Genomic DNA, 19,388 nt, shown 5'->3' with positions numbered 1-19,388 from the left:
AACGCATGACTCAAAAGGAGGTTTAAAAGGAAAACGGTTTATTGAAAACAAAATGAGGAACTTCAGCAGGAAAATACAACAAAAGGCAAGAAAACGAAGGCTGAATCCTAAAAAACGTATTTATAAAATTACAAAGAATTTACAGAAAAACCGAGCAACTGAAGAAAATCCACAAGATAAGGCTGGCATGGCTGTCAGACAGGACACTGGATCGGACAATACAACAGACTAACAAAGAACTGAAAAAGAGGTAGAACTAAATATAGGGGTGCTGACGAGGTAAAAAGATACAGGTGAGGGCAAAAACAAGACAGGAAAAACACAAAGGCAGAAGGTAAAACAAAACAGACATGAGGAAAGCATTTTTCAAATTAAATACAGGAAACTCAAAACTGAAATTAAGGCCAAAGAAGACAAACGAAGTTCAAACCACAACATAGCCTCCAGACGGTCCCTCATCTATTTTTGGGTGATGAAAACCTGAAGTCTTAATCTGGCTGTTGCATGTGTGCATGGAAATTTGGACAGCTGGGCTTGACTGTGAACCCTGCTACACCAGTAGACAGATATTTAGACTCATAAATGACAACAACAACAAAAACCTTTGAATGTATCCTATTTTTAATTTATTTTATTTTATTGACAAAAAGGCCGTACAGTTATTCGCAGAAGAAAAGATCCAAGAAATTCCTGAGAAAGCAAAACGGAAGAACTGAAAATGTAACATTAATCATTTTGACCTCACAAAAAGCCTTGCAGTGTACCTCATCTCTGTGCATTTAGTGAGGCTGATACTAAAAACAGTAGCGGGCCTGATTAGACGCATATGGCAAAGGACAGACAAAGAAATGCAAAAAGAAAAGAACCCTAATTAGTAACATTTCAAAGTATTACATTGACAATAAAGGCGTGGGAAACTCACTGTCTGTGCAGCCAAGAAGCAAAAACACACAAGCAAGTCACTGAAATGAGTGGACATACATGTGGGATCAGGACAATCAATAAAGTGATGCATTTCCCTGAGTCGGGACAAATAAAGGCCAAATCCCCTCTTTAAGATCAATCACTGCAGAGGAGTGACTTCTGAGAAGAAAAATCTGAGGGACACACATAAGACAACAACACTCAAGACCACCAGAAGACAGTATTAATCGTTGTTCACCCCAAAACAAGAGCAGCTTACGTTACTGTTCACAAGTACAAGAGCTTAATCATCCTGAAGTTTGTTCTTTTATTCATTGGCATGGCAATAAAACTAGTCTTCTGCAATAGGAGCATAAATGCACATTATATACACTCTGACACAAATGCCTGTCAGTATAGTTATTAAGGCACTGAAGTTGGAGGAGCTCGGGGGGAACAGGCAGGGAGTTTGACTGCAGAGGAGTTGGTTTTTAACCCAGGATGTAGCATTCACCGCGGTCTGAACAATGATGTTCACAACACATCACCAAATGATGAACAGCCCTTACAAAAACAAAATATATTCATGGTAAATGTGATTTTCAAGACAACATATGTGTGTCCACAGGACTTTCTACATGAAGATATAGTTAGATTGTGTTATGATTTCTTTTTAAAAAAAAAAAAAAAGCGATTTGATGCTCGGACTATCATGGAGAAACAAAAGAGGCAAAACAATGTGAGGCTTTTTTATGAAGCAGCACTGAATCGTGTTCAGTGTGAATCCTTTGTGCCTTCTCAGATACTGCAGAGCTGTGAACAAGTAACAACAGTCTTTACATTCCAGTGAGACAGACGAGTCCTCGTTTTTCTTCATATAGTCACGTCATTTTTGATTTCTTGCAATTATTCTGTAATGACCTACTAAATATGGAACCTGACATATCTTGGTTTTATCTCTGCACCAGAAATTTGTGACAGTTTTGTTCTGGTGATGTCCGTTATCGGTTCAATGTGACTGCTGGAAGCACTTCACGATTACAGGCTTTGCAGGACATTTTCTTCACCGTGCATCAAATCCATTTGTGATTTCCTGAGGTCTTGTCCTCTCCAAGCTGTAGTGAGTTTGAACTTTGACATTGGTTGGTGATTACCCAACTTCTGGCACCGGACAAACTGTGAATTCTGGTTGGTTTGTTAGCTAAGCAGCTGCATGCTGAGGAGTTTGTTACGGATATTTTGGTTTATCCTGCTAGCCAACAGGCAGAGAAAGTACAAGGCGGAGTCAGATACCTCACTCTCCTTAGCAGAGTTGTCCATGGAAAGAAAGTATCATTGATGAATGATCATTCCAGAAAAAGGGTTTCCAGATTCAGTTTTTATGTGGTTTGCATGGGCAAATAAGAATTCAGGTCTGGAATATGGTAGAGAAAGAAAAAGGACATCGTTACTGTACATCTGTAGAAGAGCATCATGTGTGACAGTAGATAATCTGTATGATCTGAAAACTGAAATGTGATGCTCATGTTTGCAGTTAATAAAGACAAGAATAGACTAAACACCCAAACAAGATCAACAACAACCAACTATATATCAGTGACACACATTGTTATGGGATCTTTTGATACAGGGCCGGGTGACTCACTGTTTCTTCCTGACCACCTGTTTGAGATGGAGCTCACTTTCTGCTGCCACAATAGGCAGCTCGTTCTTCAGGTGGTATGAGATAAGGTGGCTTATGCTCTCAAATAACATGTCTTTGGTCCGGACCTTAATAGAGGAAAACAAGAGATGTTGACGTTGACCTGGAAAGTTTGATTTAAGTCTATTTCTACTTCACTGATTTCACTGGCTTTGTATGAATTAATCCAGTGCTCCTCAAGTGACATGCATTTTTCATTAGTAATGAAGTCGTAGAACCAATTTTTTTTAAATTGTTGAGCAGCTCAAATTTAATTTACAAAAAGAAGTAAAGTAAAACACAATGTCTTTATGCAGTGTTAAAAACATGAAATAAACCAAAAAAAAGATTTTCTTTTTTTTATGGACACGTCTCAACCCACTCAGAGTGGTCATGTAGCCTACTTTGGGTCAAGACCCACCAGTTGAGAACCACTGAATAAGGTTTAATGGATGGTAAACATACAGTATTTTTTGGGGAGAGCTACTTGCTGACAGACTCACCACTCCCTCAGGGTCCACTAGCAGCAGGTGTTTGGGCAGACCACAGTGCATGCCAGTCAGCACATACTGCCCCGTGTTGGTAGTGCTCTCCCGGACCAGAAAATCTCCATCTCGGACTAGGAGTTTCTCCGCATCTCTACGGCTCATCCGGCTGTGGTACCAGGGCTCCCTGCGGAGCTGCTCCTCATTCGGAGCCACGGGGGCTCTGCGTCGTGGAGGACTGGGCCACTGGTCTCCAGCCTGAGCCCCGCAGCCTCCAGATATACTGGACACAACAGCTCCACCACAGGCCTCATGGAGCTTTAGAGCATCCTCAAAGGGCCCTAGAGGGACAATGATGTTTTACACATACAAATGCGGTAAGATTCCTCTCAGATAACAAAGTGAATTTATAATCAGTGTATCTGTCAGAACATGTCATATATAAATCTTCAGACTTACTCATGTCAAAGAGGTCCTTTTTGGGACTGTCAGGTGCCCTGGCCCCTCTGTGTCCACCAGCTCCCTGCTGTGTGAATGAATCCAGGTTTTCCAGACTCTGGGTGTTAACGTACTGATGCTCCTCATAGTCCCTGCTGCCTGGTGGCTGACCATCCGCACACAGGTAACCATCTGATGTCAGACCAAAGAAAGACAGGTGAGCTCATAATGCCACATGTTGGTGTTTCTAATTGTTTTGCCCCCTCTAGTGGTTAAAATTATAACTTTTGAGTTTTATCATATACTGTAGCTAATAAAACATTTATACAGATAATTTCCATAAATAAGCGAAGACAATTAAACCAGCAGTATGCACCAAAGTGGATGTGTATAATTATACCATATGATTGTCAGCCCTTGTAGCTGAAGGGTTACAGTACATGTCACATGACTGCAGAGTCCATGGTTGCTTCAAACAAAGGAAGCTTTTCACATTACTGATATTATATATAAAATGTTAACTGCTCGTATTTATTGCAGATTTTTCCAATTTTAAAAAAATGAGTCTGACCCTTATCCATTATATCATTATGTCAGTTCAATTACTAAAATATTATAATTTTCTTTCTTCTATTACTGGACCTTTTGACAATTATTTATACATTAAAATCAACAGTAAATGGTCAGACCAGTGAGTTCAGCAGCAAAGCTTATGTGTAATTCATCAATTTAGAAAATTATTATTACAATTATTATTTTCCGTAATTCTTATGAAAAACAAAAGAATTGGTTACTAATATGTGGGAATCTTGTGGATGCTCCAAGCTACGACCTGACAGACAATTTGAACCATGTGCTGCTTTTTTATCTAGAAGACTATCCTGATTAAAGATCCCAAGAAACCTAATCATATTAATGTGATCCTGAGAGAAGTCCAGACACTGAGCTTCTGTCTGCCCAAGTGGGTAAATGAATCTCATTCAGGCCACAGTGATGACCAGACATGTGGAGAATCTCCAAGTGGAGAGGAAACTTATCTACAAGGCAATACACACAAACATCTGACAAACCATTGGAAAAACCTGTAACCTTTCTTCGGTTAAGGACAAGTGTTTATAGGTGAATAAAGAACAACCCCTCCAAAAAATTCTAAAAATGCCTATATAGATATCAGTAGTGTAAATTACGTCCTACTTTGATTTTGGATAAAATTGCCTGAATCAAAGTAACGTTATCTCATGACTCATGTCATTTCAAAAATAATGGACCACTAATGACCCCCCCCTAAGATACTAAGATAAACAGGTCATGTTTTCCAGCTGTTGTTGCTGCTTACTGCCAAAGGGTGTCTCACCTGAGCTGCAAGTCGCCTCAGTGTCCCAGTGAAGCTCATAACACAGCTGACCAGGAGGGTAAGATGCCTGCTCCCTCCTAGCTGGTGAGCCCATCTGCAAACACACAATTACACACACCCTAAACACATTTGTATCTCTATACCTGAACACAGAGCTCTCGTCTCTTGTCCCTGCATAATGTAGTTTTGAAGCACTCTATTTGAAACATTAGCTACAGCATGTCACCATATTGAGAACAAGCAGCAAGGAGAGGCCAATGGATTCTTTCACCCAAAAGGCAACAAGGAAGCCAAGCCTCTTTGTGTAATCATATCAGTCTTTGGCAATTACAGTGCAGGCACATCAGGAAGACAGTTATGGTGAATATCTTCATGTTCCTCTGCATTAATTCCATGTAAACAATATGGAAGCGGAGAAGCAAAACACATCAGTCATCAGTTTATGAGGGAGATGTCTGCCTGTCATTTTGTGACTAACATTAATCACGCACATCTTGATAATGGCCAGATGTAGTTTCAGTTATATATCTGTAATAACGTTAGATTGTAAGGTTGCATGTCATGTTGAGATATTTAAAAATATCCACTCTGTTATTATAAAATACCTTATTGGATTTTTTTTTTTATACTGATTTACCAATGTATCAGCGGTCTTTTACTGTTGTAGCTTGTTGAGGTGGAGCAAGATCTTTCCACACAAATGTAATTTGTTTAGTCCAGTGGTTCCCAACCTAGGAGATCCCTTACAGAAAAAAGTTTGTCACAGAGAAAAAATACTTTCCTTTGTTTCCACATGTTGCAACATATGATAACATGGGGAAAATATGTGTTAACGTTTTCACATGGGAATCTACATGAGCGTCACGCATTACGCCGTGAAAATGTTCCAAAACCACGTTTCACATGGGCAAAATTCATGTTTCACGTGTGCACAATCACGTGTCATGTGGTCACATGTGTCATGTGGTCACGTGATCACATGAGTTTGCGAAACCTAATCAGTTTTAGGTTTTTAGACTTTTCCCTAATCTTAGATTTTTTTTTTTTTTTAAACATTGTAGAATTTGACCTTTGTGGTGCTGAAATAACTAGTTTTGTAAAGGGTCACAAGCCAGAAAGGTGGCTATCACTGGTTGTTTTCTACGTATGACTATCCTAAGTTTGTTTGGTTTGTGTTTTAATGTCAAATTTTCATAAGAACAGTAAGGAGCATGTGTTTTGTGTGTACAGCTGTCATATAAATGTAGTGGAGTATAGTAGAATAAATAAAGTACAAGTACCTCAAAAGTAGAGCTAAGGCTACAGGTCCACAATCCAGGGCCTAACCTGATTCAACATGATTTCCGTAACCATGCCAGGACACTCACCTGAGCTGCTGTTTTGCTCTGTGGTTGGGTGTGGATGTGACCCAGGAGGACTCCACTGGGCCTGAGTCTGGAGTCCACAACTCCCCCAACAGGAGGCTCCTTCCCTGGGATACTGTTGTAGTAATCATGCTCAGAGCAGTCCTCATCCTCCCCCCACACTGGTTCTTCTGTCCTCACAGACCTGAAGTTAGATACACAGTATGTGTGAGGGACAGGTCTGAAGCCAGAGCCAAATAAAGACAATGAACAGTTTAATTATTACAAAATCAATGCCACGTATTGATAATTCTTATTTTACTATTTATTTTTATAATGATATTAATACTGATAACAATCATAAGAGGAGATCTGGGTTTTCAAATCGATTTGTGGCTTCTCCACATCCAAAGTGACCTATATAAATCAGCCAGAGATGTACATAGATCACTGGCAGGAAGGAAGACGTTCATTTGAAACCAGAATAGAAAGCATCACTAGTCTGGGGTTTGTCCTGTGTCTGCAGCGGCATCACTGTGGCAACATCTGATGTTTAATTACAGTGTGAGACGATATGCTTGTTTACAAAATTATAAGATGGATTTTGAAGTAATACAAGAACAAACTGTCACATCTCCTCGCAATAACTAACAAAGAAAATCTGAGAATCATACACTGGATCGGGTTTATATGCTGGTTAAGCTCTTTTATTCAGGATGCCTGTCCTGTGTCTTCATTGTTAGTGTTTTTAAATTAATCTGTTTTTTCAGTGACTTTTGCTGCAAGTAGCCTAACTAAAAGTTCTATTGTTGACCTTTACATTCTGTAAATTTTAATTATTGTATTATGTAAATTGTATTGCGTGTTTGGTTACAACTTGCTGATAGGAGACACTACATACATCTATCTCTGTTTTCAAAATATCCTGAAAATCTGTGATTTATTATTGTGCTACAGCTTCAGAGATGCCACAGACTTTGAGAGCACATGAACTAAGCTGTTATAAAGTTGTTCATCTTTTCAAATAAGGTTATTATTTTTGACAGGACTTCGTGTTACCTCTCCACAGACGCCATGGTTTTAGGAGGACTGTGTAGATACTGTTTGAACTGCAGCTCGAAGGCTTGGCCGATGGTGCTGATGACACTCTGGGCCAAACCGTCTGAGCACTCCAGGATATGACATGCTGAAGGAGAACAAAAAGAGAGTCCGCGGGTTAAAGAAGTTCTCTTCTCCTGCCTCACACTATAATTCATCTCCAGGTCCTTTGTTAACCCCTTTTTCTGAGTTGTTTTTTTTCTCGAAAACTCTTTTGATGGGTCTGAAATTTTCCACCAAAATAATAGTATTTTTCTTTTAGACTAAAATTTGTTGTAGATTTATTGTAATGTACTGGTCTACTTTCACATCAGCAACAATTTAAAAGAAGAGTTATTTAGTTTCCTAATGGTATATTGTATGTACAGTATATATGCATTACAAAAGTAAAATAGCTAACATATGAACAACATGTGGGAGTGAGCTTCAATGCAGCTCCTTCACTCTATTCCATGTTTAATACACAATACAATCCAATATACACTTTAAATTGGGCGTAAAACAGAAAGAGAAGCTTTCAAGGCATACCCCTCTGATTCACTGGGTCTTTGGCCACATATGCAACATAATCAGGTGTGTCCTGCAACATACAGGAGAAAAAAAAACAATCAGACCAAACACAAAGTAGACATACAGTATATACCTGAATCAAAGCCCTCAATGATTTTAGAGCAATGCCATTGAAAACCAATAAAATGGAATCCAGTCAGATGTGCTGAAGACCAAATGTCCATTAAAACACAGATGCAATGAAGAGTAAAGTGCTGCACTCACTGTGTCTCCTCCAGAGGCAAATGAGATGGACTGCATGGGATGGTGTGCTATCACCTGAAACACACAAGTTGATAAAAGTTTGCCAATGTTCTATTTTCTTTTAAATTTGATCAATTAACGTGCATTGATGACCAAGTAAACTGATGAGAAACCAGAGGCCAAAATCAAATCAAGTAAAGGTTAAGGGTTTTATTTGGTGGCTAACTAAAGTAGGTATTTTCCCCATATTTTATTCTTAATGAGGTGGACCTGACTAAAAAATTATTTACTGAATACTGCTAAAAAAAATTTTTTTAAAAAGGCAACAAAAAAACAACCTACACTATTGTTTTTCATTTGTAATTTAACAATTATTTGACCCTCTTTAATTGACAATTAAAAGATAAATTAATTCAAGCATGTCATAAAAGATATTAACCCATAACAATACAGAAAATACAAAAATAATAGTTGACACATTGTAAAAATTTGAATGTAGTTGTGATCATAAGACACATCATTTATCAGAACTGGACAGTAATTTTTAATAAAATGCGTTAAAATTTTGCCTAATCCTTGAACAATTTATGGTAATCAAGAACCCTCTAACCTGTCGTGTGGTAGGGATGAGCAGACCCAGGCCGTCAATGGAAATATTGAGTGCGATGCTCATGCCAGCAAATCGCAGGTTACTCTTACCCATGACTGACTGGAGAGCTTTGTTCAGGGCCTATAAATTAGTAAAACAGTGAAAATTACAATCACATTATAGATATATTCAGAAAGGTAAATGTCACACTCTATATACTGCTTGTATTTGTGTTCCAAATTGACTCTCATAAACATTGTGCAATGCTATGTGGTCAGCAGCAGATTCAAAAACACGTTGGTGCATGAGAAAATACTATTGATTACCTGCTAAAGGTATAATAAAACATACATGGTAGGATTATAAATTTACTAATAACCTTCTTCCTCCAGGCCCCCTTTCCTCCTGGCACAGCTTCACACAGCCTGTTGATGGCTTCCCTAATCAGGAAAATGAAGAAAGGTTGCAGGTCAGACTAAAGAGGGAAACCCTGGTCACTCATCACCATCATGTAGAAATCATGTGGATTTATGTTGTCTGTGCACCAACACACAAACAATCCAGTGACAACAGTAAGTGTAAAACTGAAATGAAAATATATTACAAGTACTCAGGGCTACAAAAAAAACTGTTGCATCAAAACAATGGAAAAACCTGAGGTTACACATGAACAGAAGCTTTGTGTTCCCTCCCTCCATCAAAGGCCAGAGGTCACAGACCCATCACAGCTCAAAGGTCAAGAAATGCAGCTGGTCTGTTCACAACATACCAATCTAGCTTTAACCACTGATGTTCATGGACCTGACAAAGAAAAAAATCACAGTAATCCTGTGAGAGCTGATCAAACTCTGGTTAAATTCCCTGCTGAATTATGGAATAAGAAACAAAATAACGCATCTATGAGGTTTCTTTAAGTCCTGAGTATTCACATTCACGTTCCACGGTGCAATTCTCTCTGCAGGTTTGTTACGACTTTTAGATGAAGCTGCTATAACTCCTGGGAATGGAGAATGGAAATGTTGCATTTAAAGTGCCTGTCCTCCTTTGTGCGTCCGATGGTGGGAGTGCATCATAATGTGGATTTGAGGCTGGAGCTCGCACGCTCTCTCTCTGCCAGGGGACAGCGGGGACAGCAATCAAGCCAGCTGCCCTTATCAAGTGTCTCATAAATATTTAAAAAGCATGAGTCCTGCGCCCCATCTTGAGTAAAGGTCTTCTCAGGGATTTTTGAAAAACACCACAATGTTGGAATGACTCATGCTGATGAGAGGGCAGAGAGAGGAGGAGAAGGAGGAGGAGGAAAGAAATGGGCTGTTGTTGTTTTTGTCTGCAGTCTTGGTATCCTCCCTGCAATAAAATGCAGGGCCTCATTATCACAAGTGTTGCTGTTAACCAGCAGGACACAGAGAGTACTGTTGGGAGAAAGCACCTTCTCCAAATCCAGTAGCTGCAGTAAATGTTTTAAATTCTGACAACCATGTAATGTTTTGTTGTGGTTTTGCAGGAGTAAATTAAGTTGTGGACGAGTCAGGAAGCTGAAAAAAAGGACAGTTCTGAATGGATGTAGAAGCTCTGACTTAATTGTAACAATACAGTACGTATCTTATAAACTTTGTCAGACAGATTAAGGAAGGAATCCGAGACAAACACCTCATGCTAGCACCATGGAGAAAATGGATGCCTGTTTTGAACCTATACTATTGTTAAACTGCCTCATTTGAGCTACTAGTTGAACAAGATCTGCTTGTGTTTGCCTGGAAGTTGACTACACAGCCAACAACCACAAGGATGCACACACCAAACACATTCATCATCACTAAAACAATCATGACCTAACTGATGTCATGCAATCAGTCACATAACAACAACGCCAGAAGCAGCTAACTTGCTCTGTGTATGGTTCCTCCCTTTGCTAATGTTGTGTTTTGCTGCTTTGTTTTGTACAGCCTTCCTCCTCCTCCTCCAGAAGTTACAGCCGCAGACATTATCCAGCAGGGTGCGTTCATGGGGACCACTGCAGCTTTCCACAGTCGTTAGTGAACATCATCAATAATAGATCTCCCTCTCTATCACTCCATCTCTGCTGCCTCCTCTCCTCCCCCCCCTGCACTTAAGCCTTGGATGCACGGTGGGCTCAGATTACTGCCGATCGATTGTGGAGGAGAGAGAAGCGGGTGAGAGATGGAGAGGAGGGCAGACAGGGATGGAGAGAGAGAGTGTGTGTGTGTGTGTGTGTGTGTGTGTGTGTGTGTGTGTGTGTGTGTGTGTGTGTGTGTGTGTGTGTGTGTGTGTGTGTGTGTGTGTGTGTGTGTGTGTGTGTGTGTTTGGGGGGGGGGAGTGCACTTCTCCCGTGAGGTCAAAGAGTGCAAAAGAACCCTGCTTTAATAACAATAACAGATACAATAACAACTTTTTAAACTCACACTGGCATCACTATTAGTGAACCTTTTCAATGCAACAGGGTCATCAATATCAAAGATTTTACTCTGTGAAAAAATTCCCAAAATCTTTGTTGTTGTAAACCAAAGCTACGTGACTGTGTATTATAATGCCAAATCCATACCCCAATAATGTGAAAATGTAAATGAAAATAACTTGCTCTAAGTACCAGCCTTGAACTGATACACTGTTGGTTGCAATTTGATAGCATAGTGGTGTGATACTTCAATTAATACAATACATCTTGGATCAAATTCTCCTGACTCACCACAACCAGCAGAGATGGTTACCAGCTTACCTCGTCACCTGAGTCCGTGTGTTAAAGTCCAGGGAGCGCATCGACTTCAGTACCTCAATGCAGCCCATGTACTACAAAGGAAAACAAAGCAAAAAGTACAAAATCTTTAAAATAAATTTCATAAAAATGACAGTGAATAGATTTTGGGTGAACAGTTTGATCCTAAACTTGTCATGTAAAGTGCTGCAATAACCATGATTAAGTTTCATAATCTCAAAAAAAGAGTGGAGTGTTGAATCTAAACTTACATATCCATACATCAACTGTAAACATGTACTGCATTTCAATTAAAAATCACATTTCCAAAGAAGATATTTCAGGATTACACAGTATGTAACCATCCATTGGTAGACATGCCATTTCCAACAATAATGTAAATCAGGTCCCCACACGGACCATAAAAGTGTACTCCAGTGGGAAGCTCCCAGCTGAGCAGCTTCTTAATGGCTGTCAGGTTGGGGTGCTAATGGCACCGTGACTAGATTAGTAGCACTAAAAGCTCCAAATCACGGTCAAATTGCAGCATTTCAGCCCTCTGGGGCATCCTAAGGGTGTAAGTGTGTTTGTGTACACAATCAATATGGTCAAGACGTCCTGTTGTATTTGGCATTTCAGTGAGGTTTTTTCCTTGAAAAGATGTAGAAGACAGTAAAAAATCTGTGACATTTCTGTTTACCTGCCAGTAAAAATCTATCCAGTGTCTGATAAATAAGCCACTACATAAATAGAAAGGGTTACACTAAGCCTCTGAGGGTATTACAAAATGTTTGGTGTGAGATCTCCATCTGTAAAAGAGATTTTACTTGTGTGATTTATCTATAGTCTGACTTGTTCACAGCCTGCTTGAAAACATGTCTCACTAGAAGTCATCATAAACCATTTTCAGTGAAACTAAATAGCAGCTTCATAATTTACATGCTGTATATCCAAAAACAAGACTAAACCAATGTGTATTTAGTGTAGCTTCCAGGGATTATTACTGTACCACAAACAACCACACACACCAGAGAGAGAGAGAGAGAGAGAGAGAGAGAGAGAGAGAGAGAGAGAGAGAGAGAGAGAGAGAGAGAGAGACTTTGAGCCTGAGACCTTAATGAGCTTTCTAACCAGATTTGGAGATGAGGGAAGTCTTCCATCAGGAAAATTGTCCCTCTCTTTTTCCTTTCCCTCTCTTTGCCAATGCCTCCATTGTCACGCACTCATCTGCTGATGCAACACATCCCCTCTTCTATCCCCCTGGACTCTTGTCTCTAGCAACCCACTATTCCTCTGACTGCAGGGACACCGACTTTCCAAGAAGCATTCCTCAGAAATGTAATAACCCTGGCATCCCCTTTCAACTTTGTTTTGTCATGACTTCCTTCTTTGAGATAAATAATTGTCGTTTCATGGTTTGTGACTGTATATATGTGTAAATGTCCTTAAGCCTGGTTTATTTTTTAGTATGCTCTAATTTTCACGCTAAGGCAAGGACAAAACAAAATTCGTGTTTTATGTTTTGCGCTTTTCTTTAAAGTTCAGCACAGATCTCTGTCTTGTTTGTAATATTTTTAGTGAATAGTGATGCCGGAAGAAATGTTACTCCCTCTGGAACTTCCTTCTGATTTCATACTTGTCTTCACTGTTCACAGCAAATTTAAAATATAACAACAAAATTAACTCAATACACTGTAGTAGGAAGTTTCTAGAAACTGCATTAAAGGCAACAGACAATCATATTACAGATTAAAGATATTTATATATTGACAGACAAATACGTTACAGTATGGAAACAGTATAAAATGATAGGCTGGCTTTAATATAGCTTTAAAAATGAAAGCTGCTTTGGCAGCTGTAGTGCTTTGTTTGATGGCTGCTGTAGCGTCCTGGCTATCAGAGATGGCAGATGTGGGCCAGACACAGAGCCAGACGTGGTTGTTTGTGTGGACACAGAGAAAGTGTAATACCTCACGAAGAATCATATGTGCGTCTTTCCCAGCAGACAAGGGGATGGATGTGTGTGATGTTAGTGTGTGAATGAGAGAGAGAGAGAACAGAAAATAGGGGGGGAGAGAGAGCGGCTCACTATGCTGTTTAAAAATGGACCAGCACAGCAGAAATCTACAGACACTCTGACACTAATACATGCAGAAAGTACTCCTCCCTGCATAGATTTGGCACTGAATTGCACATACAGTACTGCTTCAGCAGCCATGGAATGCATGCCAAACATTAGCGCACACAGGTCGCCTAAAATGATTGCAGCGCACTTTGAGACGACGACAATAAGCAGTTAAAAGCTTGATCTGATCATTAACTGAGATATCAATCAGACATGAGAGGAGCACTTGTTATGAACCATGGAAAGCCCTGCATGGTGATGAGACCTCATATGTGCTCAACATTTGAACCCCTCCCATGCTGATCCAACCTTCCTCCTCCACATCACATGATGCAAATGACTGTGATTATATGTAATTGAATATAGGAATGAATGGTGCCTGTATAATGCCATTAGAAAGCGTGCTTGGGCCCCAGACTGTGCAAATCAAGAGCCTTGCCATTAGTTTCAGGAGGAAGAGAAGAGGCTATATCACAAGTGCACACTGATTATAATACCTCTTTGGATACAGATATGTTTAAAGAGCACAGAATTATCTATTTCACTTGTAATCAATTTAGAATAACCATCACTTCATCCATTTCTTTACGTATATTTGACGTATTTATGATAAAAACACAAAGAGTTTGTGCAGCATTTAAAAGCTTTATATGAGCACACTATAATGGCACTATAATATACATTGGTTTTCACTATGCTGAGGGACTGTAAATCACATTTTAGGGATAAAATCATAACCCTTCACTACACACATAACAGTAAACAAACCCGAAACTGCACAAAGGGCACCACTCCCACAAGCTTCCAGTGGCAGCTTGCAATCAGACATATACAGTGGGTTACTAAATACAGATGGTTATTGTTTTAAGTATAGTATGATGTATGCTACCTTTGGTAAACAGTGCGGCTGAAAAACAATCCTTTCTACTGTCTGCACGCATAATTTCATGGTTTATCTTTTCTCCACCCTGACGCAGTCTCCCGACCAGCCACACCAAGCCATCTATCTGGATTAAATTATGTATTCTCCGGTCCTCACCACATGAGCTGCATAACAAACTGCCTGGTAGTGAGGTGTCCTTTTGTTTCCCGCCCAGATGTAGGAACTCTTAAATGGGGTCATTAATATTCTGAGATTCTCTGGTTCCTGTGAGGCAGTTGTTGATTAATGAGCACCTGAAAAAGTTTTTTTACTTTTTGTTTTTCAAAAGAAATGTTGAATGAAAATGTTTAACTTCCTTTAATATGTATATACAGTATGCATAAAAAATAAATAAATAAATAAATAAAAAAGTAGCCACTGACTTACCCTGACAATATAAGAGGCGCCTTGTCCTGCAATCTTCCTGTCAGGGTGCAGCCAGCCTTGAGAGGGTTTGTGGAGGAAACTTCCCTTCTGGTTGAAGTCCTCTCCCCCTAGCCACATGCCCTCCACCCTTGTCCTGCGGTTCATTCCTGATCTGGAGCTACTGGAGCCACCAGGGCTCACCATGACCTCTGTGGCCCCAAATCCGTGCCCCGCTGGACTGGCAGAATTTGCTACAGCTCGTTGCCCCCGAATGGCCTGTAGGGAACAGGGGGTGACACACACAGGGTCACAGGAGTTAAGCACTGCTGCAAGGCTGGCCACGGGGCCACTGGCAGAAGTCGCAACACTGGGCCTGTGTGATGATGAAGAGGAGGAGGCAGAGGCCTGGGGAGGAGCTGCTGCTGCCTTGCCCGAGTCCTTGCTGGAGCTGGAGCTGGAGTTCGATGGGCTGCGACTGAGCAGGGAGTTGGAGAACTTCCACTGGGGCATCTTCGGGATGAGCATGCAGAAGGTTGTGGTGCCATCCTGCTCCCCATCCAGGCAGGGGGAGTCGGCCAGGGCTGCAGCCCCAGCGGAAGAGGCGGACCTGGCACTGGGATCCAGAGGAGGCAAAGGAGGCAGAGGAAGGCTCGACATGGAGGAGGGGACCACTGGTGTGGCCACAACTTTGCCGCTCATAGCTAAGCTCTGCATCAAGTCGTCGGAGGAGGAGGTCACAGACTCATTGCGAAAGCGGCCATACTTTGGCTTAAGGAGCATGCCCGGAGGAGCCGCCTGAAGCAGGAGCTGAGAGGGGGGGATAACTGCCAGAGGATGGAGGGGGAAAGGGGGAAAGGGGATGGGGAGGGGGGGAAGGTGTGATGAAAGAGGAGGACAAAACTAGAGAGAAAATCTTCCGGGCCGAGTCCTATATCCTTGTCAGAGTCAACTGAATGCTGTCTGGTCCTCTCCCATTCACACACACACACTGTCCCGCTCTCATGCCGCTCTCCTCTCTATCTGAGCTGGCCTGCTTCCTTTCACTCACTAGTGTGCTCCCAGTCTCTCTCTCTCTCTCTCTCTCTCTTTGGATGATGTCATTGGTCTATTAGCCCTGCCCTGCCCAGCTGCTCTCCGACTGTATTAGCTAAAACACATCTGCCTGAACCACCCCACTCCCACCCCCCAACACCCGCCCCCACACACACACACACTCACACACACACAGACAGACACACAAACACACGCACGCACACACACACACACACACACACACACACACACACACACACACACACACACACACACACACACACACACACACACACACACACACACACACACACACACACACACACACACACACACACACACACACACACACACTCACTCACTTACTCACTCACTCAGACTCTGCAGAGCACCTGTGATTCTGCATAAAGGACATTAAGCAAATTAATCATCTCTGTCAGGGTACAATATCTTCTGAGGAAATTAGCAGTTGTATTTCAAAATGAACAATATTGTCGGTGTTTGAACTCAAAGAAAACAACGATATTCAGATTCACAGTTATTTTGAGTTTATGTAACTAGATGAGACAGCTAAATATATGAACAATTAATAAGCCTTTTGATTTCAACACAGCGAGATTCACATCCAGTGGCAGTTATTATTCATCTATTTTGTATTTTTCTTATCATTGTATTTTAAAGTTGTTGTTTTTTTAAATATATCACTGGATTTTTTTTATTTGATCACACTCTATTTGTTAATTTGTGATAAGTAATAACTAGTATGGTTATCATTAGTAGCTCAAAATGTATACAAATACACTGCATGAATGTACACAAAAACAAATACCATATACTGTAGCAATAACCATGGCGGTATTAAAAATTCTGACTAAAAATATTACCTAAAGAACTGATTGTGAATGTGAGTAAATATCGGATTGAGACTCATCCAATTAGTTAAAGTGAATTTTGTATTAGCCGTCAGTAAATCCATTGGCCACAGACAAAAACTTAACAAAGGAAACAATGCAACCACACTCATAAGGGACCACATGTCTGAAAACATGGACTCCCATCTGCCTGAATTCTCTTCCTATCCGCCTCCCAAGAGAGCAATCTCAGTATGATCCTTTTAGCTCCACTTGCACCCTCCCTCGTGCCTCTTCCTCATTCCCTGTCAAACCATTTTCACTCTGATTTTTATTTCTCTCACAAATCCATCTTTTACAAAGGTACCACAAGGTATGCATCAGGAGTCCGGATCCTCAGTGCAAAACATGAACTGGGTTAAGCCGGCATTTACACTGCACATCTTTTTTTTTCTTTTTGTTTTGGTCAAATCATGCACACAGGTAAGACTGAAAAAAGACAAAGCATACAAAGGACAAAAATAGGCATCTGCAAATACACCTAGATTGGGAAATAAGCCAGTACTCTTATGTGTAAATTGTGTAATGTCAAATAAGTCATTACAATTTATTTAGTCCCATGATCAGTTTGGAAAATGGTGTAAGAGGAGGATCATGTTTTCTGCCCAATAAAATGTCACTACAACAATTCAATAAACAAACCAAAGCCCAATTCATTCAGAAAAATACTGACCACAAATCATGCTAAAGCTAAAAGTTATTCAGAAAGGCAGCAGAGGCAGGAATCTTACCTGTATGTCAGGCTCTGAGAAGAAACAGGATTTAAAAAAAAAAAAGATCCAGCGCAGGGAACTTCCAGAGAAAATGTGACGCAATGTGTGTGCTTCAGCTATCACGGTACAAAAGAGCTGCAGCTACACTTGAATGAGAGAACAGTTTCATCTCACTGGTGGAACAACGAGCTTCCCTCAAAGTACATACACAGGAAAACAAATACACACACACACACACACACACACACACACACACACACACACACACACACACACACACACACACACACACACACACACACACACACACACACACACACACACACACACACACCACCATCAGAAATGGTATGACACCACGACTGCCATCCCACCTTCACTCAAACAGCCAATCACTTCTTGTTTTTTTGCCAGAAAGTATAAAAAGTTACTGATAAACCAGATGTAATCGATGTATGTTGACAGATGAACCAGTAGCCGGCCTTTTCTCAGTATGTTCTGTCCCTTTTTTTCTGACCAATAAATGCACTGAGGCCAAATACAGAAGTAGAAGACATTTTATTTCATTTTAAATCTTTAAACTAAATTTATTAAGTATTTTAAACAAAACAAAAAATGTATGCACATGGTGTTCCTGTAGTTTAGTGTGCTCCAATACCAACAGATTTTACATCTAATGCTGAAGTGTTTTTTTTTTAAATTTTTATCACATACTATGTTACTAGTTAACAGATATACCTCCTGATGTTGCATATACAAATGGAACAAATCATGCTGTGAATACAGCACCACTCATTAGCAGTGATTACAACTTAGAACAACCACATATACGTGCGGCACAGAAAACCCACTGTCTTATTTGGTTAAAATGTTGAAAGAGTTTGTACTTATAAATCATTGACTGAGAAGAGAAACAAAGTAAACAAACGAATAAAGTATACCAGGCGACTGATGCATTTTCTAAGTGTATCGTGACTGAACAAATTTACCTCCAGGCTGCATTAAAATTCAAATATACAATCCCAGTGTATATAACATTTAGATTTATATAAAATTTTATTTATTACATTTTTCAAACCAAATGCTACACTTATTTATTTATTTTTAAATGTTGTTTTCCACTGAGCCTTTGGGTTGCCATCTAAATATTTTCAACTAGCCTACAGTCAGTTTTTTAATGGCAAAGTCACTGCAGCGTTTTAGCTTTTGATGCCTAGTTTGCTCTTTGGGGTTTGTTTTTTTTTATCTCAAAAGGCTGGTGGTTACATCATAAGCATGGGTTGCTTACATGACAAGTTTCCCCCTGTAAAAGGCCCTCCGACCTCATTTTGTGGTCATTTCACACTTGTTTGTTATCATTTTGTGTCTCATCCTTGCATGTGTTTAACAGAGATAATTAATTTCTCCCCTTCAATAGGAAATTTAAATGCAACAGGCTGAAGAGTCTATCTTGTTGCTAAAACAGAATCAGAGTGCTGATAGCAAAAATAAGAATCCTAAGGAATATGTGATATGTGTGATTGTTATGTTTGATGTGTTTTGTACATCAATGGAAAGTGCCATATTTTTAACTGTATTTTTAACTTGTGTAAATGAATGAAAATTAATTTTAGCATCATCTAATAATAAAGTTGTATCGTATTGTATCGTATACAGTATTGCAGATATACCGTTTCTTTATTTGTTTTTTGTTTTTTTTCCGTTTGTAGTTGTTTGGGTCTCTTTGTGGCCATTTCAATGCCTTTTCAACAACAACAACATTAGTTGTCTGGTCAAACAGAGCCCCTGGTCATTGGGCCTTTGGGCCTGTGCCAGTAAGCCCATTCAGAAATCCTTCCATGACTACAGACCTGCACTGAGCACTATATTAGCGAAAAGCATACATGCGAGAATTTAATCTTTAGTAGTTTCATTCTCCATCACAGGTAGGCTCCTACCTTTTGCCTACCTTGACTACCTTTC

At 40.1% G+C, this 19,388-nt stretch overlaps 1 protein-coding gene across 2 annotated transcripts; it reads right to left on the bottom strand.

Moving 5' to 3' along the window:
• Positions 1-603: 603 nt before the first annotated feature.
• On the bottom strand, positions 604-18,628 carry shc2 (SHC (Src homology 2 domain containing) transforming protein 2). 2 transcript variants are annotated; one of them, XM_069695086.1, is made up of 14 exons: positions 17,445-18,628; positions 14,792-15,594; positions 11,382-11,452; positions 9,024-9,084; positions 8,666-8,785; positions 8,077-8,130; positions 7,831-7,882; positions 7,264-7,390; positions 6,229-6,409; positions 4,862-4,955; positions 3,529-3,699; positions 3,088-3,410; positions 2,549-2,673; positions 604-2,317 (listed from the first exon to the last, which is right to left on the bottom strand). In XM_069695086.1, exons 2-14 carry the CDS (start codon positions 15,548-15,550, stop codon positions 2,236-2,238), a joined length of 2,220 nt encoding a protein of 739 aa, XP_069551187.1. In that variant the 5' UTR covers positions 15,551-15,594; positions 17,445-18,628; the 3' UTR covers positions 604-2,235. The 2 variants fall into 2 exon arrangements, with proteins under 2 accessions (XP_069551187.1, XP_069551186.1); XM_069695085.1 differs by lacking the exon at positions 17,445-18,628 and having other exon boundaries at positions 14,792-15,918.
• Positions 18,629-19,388: the final 760 nt, after the last annotated feature.

Source organism: Brachyistius frenatus, unplaced genomic scaffold (assembly GCF_029030835.1).
Source record: "Brachyistius frenatus isolate BFR_SWC_R1_liver_20210118 unplaced genomic scaffold, ASM2903083v1 Contig_18, whole genome shotgun sequence".
Taxonomy (NCBI): domain Eukaryota; kingdom Metazoa; phylum Chordata; class Actinopteri; family Embiotocidae; genus Brachyistius; species Brachyistius frenatus.
The sequence above is the reverse complement of the archived record's forward strand: the minus strand, read 5'-3'. Positions and strand labels throughout refer to the sequence as shown.

Bases quoted from the DNA above. Each gene is read 5' to 3' on its own strand.
- shc2 (XM_069695086.1), bottom strand. From the start codon at position 15,550: ATGCTCCTTAAGCCAAAGTATGGCCGCTTTCGCAATGAGTCTGTGACC. The intron at 7,391-7,830 runs GTATGCCTTGAA...GTTCTCCTTCAG, and splicing joins AGACCCAGTGAATCAGAGGG to CATGTCATATCCTGGAGTGC. The intron at 2,318-2,548 runs GTGAGTCACCCG...ACCATATTCCAG, and splicing joins CAGGTGGTCAGGAAGAAACA to ACCTGAATTCTTATTTGCCC.